This window comes from Narcine bancroftii, chromosome 3 (assembly GCF_036971445.1).
Source record: "Narcine bancroftii isolate sNarBan1 chromosome 3, sNarBan1.hap1, whole genome shotgun sequence".
Classification (NCBI taxonomy): domain Eukaryota; kingdom Metazoa; phylum Chordata; class Chondrichthyes; order Torpediniformes; family Narcinidae; genus Narcine; species Narcine bancroftii.
Window position 1 is genome coordinate 365,753,092 of NC_091471.1, and position 8,946 is coordinate 365,762,037.

Genomic DNA, 8,946 nt, shown 5'->3' on the forward strand with positions numbered 1-8,946 from the left:
GTGTATTCTGTAGTTTTTTTTAAAAAAAGTGCTAATTGCCACGCCCGAGCTGTTTGCTACCATCCCCTTGGTATCAGTTTACAGCTTTCAAACTATGCCATTTATGGAACAACGTCTCACCAGATAATAGTTACCAATAGTATTGAACAGCATGTTCAGATTGCTCACCATGCTGTAAAATCTCATTTTGCAAAGAGTGTAGATCTGAGTGCTGTACACAAAAAGGCTGGAGAAACTCAGCAGGTCATGTAGCCTCCACAGGAAGTAAAAGGTATTCAACGTTTTGGGATCTGAATAGTTGATCTAAGATATTCTACAAATAAAGACAAATTATTATTGAAAGAAAAGATTTTTTCCCCCCCAAAAAAACAAAGGTCTCGTCGTGTGGACAGTTTTGGGATTTCCTCAACTGCTCTCTGAGAAAGTTAAATACAACATTCATGTATCTGAAAGCATTTATTGTTTTGTTTAATAATAGAATCTTAATATAGTAAAACATCTGGTATACAGTACCAATGGGGATTGGTAGATGCCTGATGAGTGAATTCTCTGGTTGCTTGAGATTGCATGTTGTGTGGATTAGCAAAGCACACCAATTTTAAACTTCCACATTTTTAACCTATATGTTTTACATGATTTTTTTTGCTTGTTGCTTGAATTCTGGATAAATGGGTTTTACTGTACTAAGAAGGCCATGGGTTTTAGTCCAATTGGGCAGCACAGTTAGTATAATGTTTAATACAATGCTATTCGAATCCTGTGCTGTCTGTAAGGAGTTTGTAGGTTATCCCCTGGATCTATATGGGTCTCCTCCAGGTGCTCTCGGTTCCTCCCACCCTCCAAAAAACAAACAGGGTTTGTAGGTTAATTGGTGTATGTGGGTGGCATGGGCTTGTGGGCCGGAAGGGCCTGTTAGCATGCTGCGTCTCTAAATTTAGACAATAGACAATAGGAGCTGGAGTAGGCCCTTTGGCCCGTCGAGCCAGCACCGCCATTTTACAGATCATGGCTGATCACTACTATCAGTACCCCTTTCCAGCCTTATCCCCATAACCCTTAACTCCTTTGCCCACTAGAGTCTTATCTAACTCTCTTTTGAACATAATCAGCGAATCTGCCTCTACCACCCTCTGTGGCAGAGCATTCCACAGATTCACACTTCTCTGGGTAAAAAAATGTTTTCTCATCTCCGTCCTAAAGGGCCTACCCTGTATTCTTAAACTATGCCCTCTAGTCCTCGTCTCCCCCATCATTGGGAACAAGTAATCCGACTTCACCCTGTCTATCCCCCTGATGATTTTGTAGACCTCAATCATGTCCCCCCTCATCCTTCTAAACTCCATCGGATACAAGTCCAGTTTTTCTAGCCTTTCAGCATATGTCAACCCCGCCATCCCTGGAACTAACCTTGTAAATCTGCGCTGCACACCCTCTATAGCTAGTATGTCCTTCCTCAAAATTGGAGACCAGAACTGGACGCAATACTCCAGGTGGGGTCTCACCAGGGCCCTGTACAACTGCAGAAGGGCATCTCTGTTCCTATACTCCAATCCCCTCTTTATGAAGGCCAACATGCCATTTGCCTTCTTCACAGCTTTCTGAACCTGCATGCTAGTCTTCAGTGACCAGTGAACAAGTACTCCCAGATCCATTTGCTCCTCCCCACTCCCTAGCTTGTCTCCATTTAAATAATACTCAGCTTTCCTATTATTGCCCCCAAACTGGATAACCTCACATTTGCTTACATTGAACGTCATCTTCCATTCAGCACCCCACTCCCCCAACCTGTCCAAGTCCCTCTGCATTTTCCTGACATCCTCCTCACACCCCACACCGCCACCCAGTTTCGTGTCATCTGCAAATTTGCTCAAGTTATTAATAATCCCCTCATCCAAATCATTTACATAAATTACAAACAACTGAGGACCCAATACCGATCCCTGCGGCACTCCACTCGTCACATCCTGCCATCCTGAAAAAGACCCGCTTACCCCAACCCTTTGTTTCCTATTTCTTAACCAATTTCCTATCCATGTCAGCACCTTACCTCCAATACCATGCTCCCTGATCTTGCCCACTAGTCTCCCGTGCGGTACCTTATCAAAGGCCTTCTGGAAGTCCAAATACACCACATCCACTGGCTCTCCCAAGTCCACCCTCTTTGTCACATCCTCAAAAAATTCCAGAAGGTTAGTCAAGCATGACTTACCCTTAAGGAATCCATGCTGACTAGCCCTTATACTATTATTTCTGCCTAAGTGTTCTGCTATTACTCCTTTTATGATAGACTCCAATATCTTCCCCACCACCGACGTCAGGCTGACCGGTCTATAATTTCCCGTTTTCTCCCTCCCTCCCTTCTTAAAAATCGGCACCACATCAGCCACTCTCCAATCCTCAGGGACCTCTCCCAATCCTCAGGGAAAAATCCTCAGAAAAATAAATTTATCTCAGCTGACACTTCAATGCATTATTTAAGAAGTGTAATTTTTTTGATGAGGTAAGTGGGACTAGGGATCACTTAAATCAGTACAGACAAGAGGGGCCGAGATGGCCTGTTTCTGTACTGTAATTGTTATATGGTTATAGGAGTAAATCTTGCCCATCCTGAAGAGATGGGATTCATATCAACTGAACAGATCCCTTGCTACTTTTCAAAGACTATCAACTCTGATTTCCAAGCATTTGCCTATTACCTTCAAGTTGGACAGTTAATCAAGATATTTGTGTTTCTGTTTTTGAGAGGCTTTGACGTATGCAAACAGCTGTCATATTTCTCTATTTATAACAATGGCTACACTTCACAAGTCTCCATTGGATGTGAAATATTTCGGGATGACCTCAGGTTGCAAAGCATCACACAAATCTACAGCCTCTTTAATGTCATGTTTCACTTTTTGCACCTTGTGTTTAGACTTGCTGGGAGCACACTTAACCATAAAACACAGGAGTAGGCATTCCATGCAAAGTTATTCAGTTCTGTGTGAAATTTCATTCCAGATCCGAAATGAACAGACAGTGCTTTTTTTTTCAGTTATTACCAAACATATCCCAACTACTTACATTGCAAGAAAACAGGTGGAAATGATGTCAAAAACATGAAATTTATGAGAAATTCATGCTGCATTCAGAATGTTATAACAATAGCACCATTTAAGTTCACTCAATTACAAATACCTTTCTTTATCTTGAAAACAAATGTTAGCATCTGTTCTGTGGTACAGTGAATGTACTTATCTGATGGATGAAAATTGGCTGGTTCTGTGTGATCTAAATTACATGTAACCAGTATTGTATTTGGTATAAATTTGCATGCATTGAGAACTGTACTAATAAGAAGGCAAGGACATCGTAATGTGTGTGGTCATTTTTGAGCTGTATCCCACTGATATTTTGTTACAGCAACAACAAGGTCTATGTTGTTTACGCACATTAGCTCTGAGACTAGTTTCAAGTTTTTGAGAAGTGATTGGGATAGAAAAACCAAAAGGATAATTGACACTTGCTATGTGTTTTTTTTAAACTCTGGTGGCTTTATTTTCAAACAGTGTACCTGTTGATGCCTCTAAGGCCACATTGGGGAGTAGGACCATTTCTTTGTCACAGTATTTATATACCTTCAGTCTAGAAGGAATCAGATGTAATTTTAAATAGGACATAATTTTTAAATCTTTCAATGCTAAGTCAACAGCAAGATAAAGTCCCTTTTCACTGGGCCAGTGTGATTTTTTTTCCCCCTATTTTATATATGTCAGTAATAAATTGGTTGAAATAACCAATGTTAATATGATTGGACTCAAAATGTCCAACCTATTGGACAGTATTTTAAACTAGATTATTGAGGTATGGTATTAATGCACTTATTCACTAACTGAGTATGTTTTATTTATGTCATTCTTAATTTGAAATGTTTTATATTTTATCACTGAAGGACTATAACTGCAATGTTTTTAGTTCAGAATGTAATGGTAATATTTTTGTTTGAGTCCTGTAAGGTGACCGCAGTTTAAATGCAGAAGGTGTGTTAGTCTAGCTGTGAGCTGCTTATTTTCATTCCCAAAGAGAGATTTTGCATTAATGTTAACTAAAAATTCATACTCATCAAAAAATTAAACCAAATTACTTTTGAAGTGTTTTAAGTTGATTGGCAGTCATCTAGTACATTTAGAAACATAAGTTCCTAGTTTTAATACACAGGTGAATTATGCTAATGCAGTACTGATTAAAATTATATATTAGTTACAACATTTTGTCTTCTAGGTTCTTTAAGTGGATGCATTGATTTGCTATTTTCAATATTCCATAGATTTTAGAAAGATCTTAGTTGTGGAGAATTCCCTAAAAAGGGGACAGAAACCAGTAAAATATAACCCAATTAGTCATTGGGAAAATGTTAGAATCTATCATTAAATTTTTAAACTTAAATTTAGACATACAGCATTGTAACAGGCCCTTCCAGCCCATGAATCCATGCCCCCAAATAACCTACAACCCTCGTACGTTTTGAAGGGTGGGAGGAAACTGGGGCACCCGAGGAAACCCATGTAGACATGGGAAGAACATACAAGCTCCTATAGACAGCGCCAAATTTGAACCCGGGCCACTGGCGCTGTAATAGCTACTCTAAGTGTGCCATCAAAGAGAGATAGAATGTTTTTTTTCAAAAGGTAACTTGTAGATGTCGCTTATTTGGATTTCCAAAAAACATTCAATAGATGCCACAAATAAATTGCCACATATAATAAGATATCGTGGCATAGGGAACACTTATTATCATGGAAAGAAGTCTGGCATTGAATAGAAAGGAGAGTCAGGATAAGTGGGTTGTTTTCAGCTGGCAAGCTTGTGACTGTGGGTTGTAATAGGGATGTGTGGTGGCAGTTCAACTGTTAGAATATCAATAAGTTAGATGATGAGACCACTGGTATTGTGGCCAAATTTGCCAATGAAACAAAGGTAGAAGGAAAACAAGTTGTGATATAATTAAGTTTGGGGAATATACAAAATAAAATAGCATATTAGCTGTCATGTGATAAAAATGTGAGGTTATGGAAAAAAAGCAGAACAGCGTTTAAATGGAAAAAGACTGGAGAATGATGTGAAGTGACTTCATTTATAAAATACAGAAAGTTGGCATGTGGGTGTGGCAAGTAATCAGGAAGCAAATTGAATGTTGCCTTCATTGCAAAAAAGGATTGAGCATTAAAATGGGGAAGCCGTGCTCCATTAGTGCAGGATGTTGCTAAAAATCTACAACTGGAATTCTATGTTTTGTTTCCTCATGAGAGAAGGTTCACTTGATTGATTCCTGAGATGAAGAGGATATGGTATGAAGAAAGTTGAAGCAAACTATGACTGTACTTAATAAGTGTTTTGAAAATGAAACCTGTTCTGAAGGAACTTGACAAGAGAGAAGCTGATTGGTTGTCTTTTGTCAAGGAGAGGAGACTATGTAAAATATTTGTTCCGCCCATCTTTCTTAAACTTTATCTGCCTCATCTTGAATGCATGTCCTTCAGTTTGTGACACTTTAAGATCGATGTGGTCGTCTCCTGTTTATATTTTTTTCTCTGCAAACCAAACACTAAAGGATGGACAACAAATATATAGAATTTTGAGTTGAAATCTAGGATTATTCTTTCTCTGGAGATGATGTTGCATCAATAATATTCAAATGAGTAACGTGATCATGGAATTGATTTGGTACACATTTTCATTTCTGATAAACAGCATTATGATTACTTCTGACAGCTGCTTGTATAATTGAACATTTTTCTGTGTCAGTGAAATCTGTTCAAATTGGTCAAGGTTGGGAGGAATAGGAGATAGTGAAAAGAGTTTTCAATTTAAAAATAAAATGTAAATGTCTGATATATTGATCCACGCAGAATAGTCTTGTTAACGACAACTGAAATTACGGGATTTAGAGAAGCATCTGAAATGATAGAATGTAATCATTCTCAGATGCCCACCTAAGGTGCCTGAGGAAAATTTCACATTGCTAGGGAATTCCAAGTTCAGGAAGGCAAAATTCTCATGCATGCTTTTGTTATGCCTTGAAAACTCCTTTCCAGATCTTCAACAGTTCAATGGTCACAGGCCCAGAACCAAAGATGTGGCCCACTTTCATTGATCAACTCCATATCAGGGGCCTCTTCAGCAAACCAGCCTTTCCATCAGGTTGAAAAGGTGAAAATTGCTGTGAGAGGGAATCTTATTACATCTCTTCTTATGACTGTTGTTTTGTGCAGGAGGAAGATGCAATACAAACAATGCCACAAGAAATTGCCAAAGAAGGGCAAGATGCAGAGATTTCAGGCACTGTTCAAATCTCAGCCTTTCTGGTGGAAATTCAATGGAATCAAGAAGAAAAGTTGTTGAGTTTTGTTTTCATAATAGAAAAAGCGTCTTCAAAAGAACTGTTTTTGTTTCAGGTATCATATGTCTAATATGAGTGATGGTTGTTGGAGTCCTGTAAGGCCAACTGTCTTCTTCACAAGCAAAATGGATGGTACTATTGATGCCTGGGATTTGTCATGTAAACACAGTGAAGCAAGACTCAGTGTTAAGGTATACATATTCCACAATTTAAGGAAGGTTTGCATTCCTGTAAAAGATTTTTAAAGACACGGCAGCACGGTGACAGGCCCTTCCAGCCCAGGACCCTGTGCCGCCCAAATACCCTGATTAGCCTACAACCCTTGTACAGTGAGTGGAAGCTCGAAGCTCCTGGCTGAAACCCACACAGACACAGGGAGAACATAGAAACTCCTTACAGACAGTGCCAGATTTGAACCCAGGACACTGGTGCTGTAACAGCATTTTGTTAAGCAAAAATTCATAAATTGAAACAAATGCGATGTCTTTCTAATGTAAAGATTCCAGAGCTCAAGAATTTCAAAGGAACCTAAACATATAAAAGTATTTGAAATAATAAAATACTATTGTATTCACACTGAGCCTTAACTTAAATAATAAAAGATCAGTAAAGGCATACATATGTGTAACATGCAAAATCCTAAGATTTCTTGACTGGATGAATGTGGAAAGAGAATTTGTGAAAGAATCTAGAACCAAGAGTGTCTGAAAAATGTATTGTTTATTTAATCCAGAGATGAGGTAAAAGAGGTCTTGGGTCTTTGGAACATTCTTACTCAAAGGCTGTTAGAAACACAAATTGTCTTTGAGGTAAAATCTTGACAAATGACAATGAGTGAAAGGCTACACAAGGTCGATAGGAGAGAGAGGAACGGTTGCAGCCATAATTTTATTGAATGCCAGACAAGGTTTAAGGTGGCCTGCTCCTACTCCCAATTCAGATCTTCATACCCAAGTGGTAATATGTTTTAATACTGAGCTTGTGGTTGGGGAGATGAGACATGATAGTAGTCAATCTCATCTTAATGGATTTTGACATTAAATGTAATTATTTTTTCTTTTGTTCCTGGAAGAGCAATGAGAACTGTATTCTGCCACAAGAAAACTTATTTTTGGTAAACACTTTCATTTCAAGGAACTCAAAAGGATTCTCTTGTAGTATCATTATAAAGCAGGAATTTCAAGCCACAATGATATTTTTTTGACGATGAGTTTTCATACAACTGTAATCACAACTGTTTATTAACGTCTCATTTTGAAGATATTTACTTTTGCTTCTGATCACTCTCAAGTTTAACTATTTTCATGTTCAGAAGGACTGATTATCAGTTCACTAATTCTCCAAATGCTCATTAATTCTTCTTGAGAATTAATAAAAGAACCACATTTTGGCTCAGTCTTATATTTTTCCATTCTTTGCTATTCTAAGGTAACATCAATTCTGACCCTTAACCACATAGAGTAAGCTTGCTAATTTGTTTCAAAATAATATATTGCAAATTCAATCCTGTTACTACAGACAGTGCGATGGAATAAATATAGATTGTATCTCTGATACATTTAAAAGACAGTGCAGAGTAACCTGCTCTAATGAAACTGTCTATACTTAAATTGAGTTCTACTTTTTGCAATTTGCACTCATCACTTTTAGACTATTTTAACTTTGCTCACACAACTCCGATTCTGGCCTAGATCTTCTAGGCAGGTAATTGTTGGCTAAAATTTAGTTTAATTCTTAGAAGCCAGATGCTCCATAGCATCCACCAAGGAAGTTTGCCAAGAGCTCTGTAAGGAAGCACATAGCATGTTTTTTTTATTGAGAATGGGATTTCTAAATCTTTTTTCAAAAAAACAACTGTCTCGTACCCCTTTTAAACAGCCGTTAAAAGACAGGAATTAACAGCCTTTTAACCACTTCACTTACCTGTGTGAATGTAACAAACGCAGAATGGGGGGTCATTTTCATTCCGTGTATTACCCGCTAAGGTAGGTAGTATCAGAGCTGATGAGTTTTCACCCGGCTATTCTTGGTTCAGTGTGAATGACATGACCTGGCTTTAAACATGGGTCATTCACACGCCAGTTAAGTAGGATCTCTGTGTAAAAAGGGCTACAAAGAATCAGAATCCTACTGTTACTGGTCAAAATGTATAATATGTTTAACCTATCATATTGTAAAATAGTTTGTGGTCAAATTGCCAAATCTTGGCATCTCATTTTTTTTTACCCTATTCCCCTCTCAAAACCCAATTAGGTATGTGATGACGCACTGTACTGTTTGCGTATCCAAGACAACGGACAATTCCTTGCATGCGGTTCTCACCAGGGTGAAACAACCTTGCTTGAGTTTTCATCCAGTTTCTATGCTTACCTGAAACAGGAAAAGACAATTGCAAATGCAGTAAGTGTTCTCTTTCGGTCAATGTTGTCACCGTTTCTGCAGTCAGCTTATAATAAAAACTAATTTAACTAATATTGGTATGCAGAAGAGCATGCTTCAGTTGTAAAGAAGAGTAACATGATATGTACTGAATTGCTTATTGTTACGTGTTGTCAAACTAAATCATT

The 8,946-nt window shown here is 38.1% G+C and overlaps 1 protein-coding gene across 4 annotated transcripts in view; it reads left to right on the forward strand.

Moving 5' to 3' along the window:
• dnai2b (dynein, axonemal, intermediate chain 2b) overlaps window positions 1–8,946 on the forward strand; it is a 43,224-nt gene that overhangs the window by 26,739 nt on the left and 7,539 nt on the right. For all 4 annotated transcript variants that reach the window (XM_069930185.1, XM_069930183.1, XM_069930182.1 and 1 more), the window contains exons 10-11: window positions 6,435–6,570; window positions 8,633–8,779. In XM_069930185.1, coding sequence (XP_069786286.1) covers window positions 6,435–6,570; window positions 8,633–8,779 — 283 coding nt within the window. The remainder of the gene's footprint in view (window positions 1–6,434; window positions 6,571–8,632; window positions 8,780–8,946) is intronic.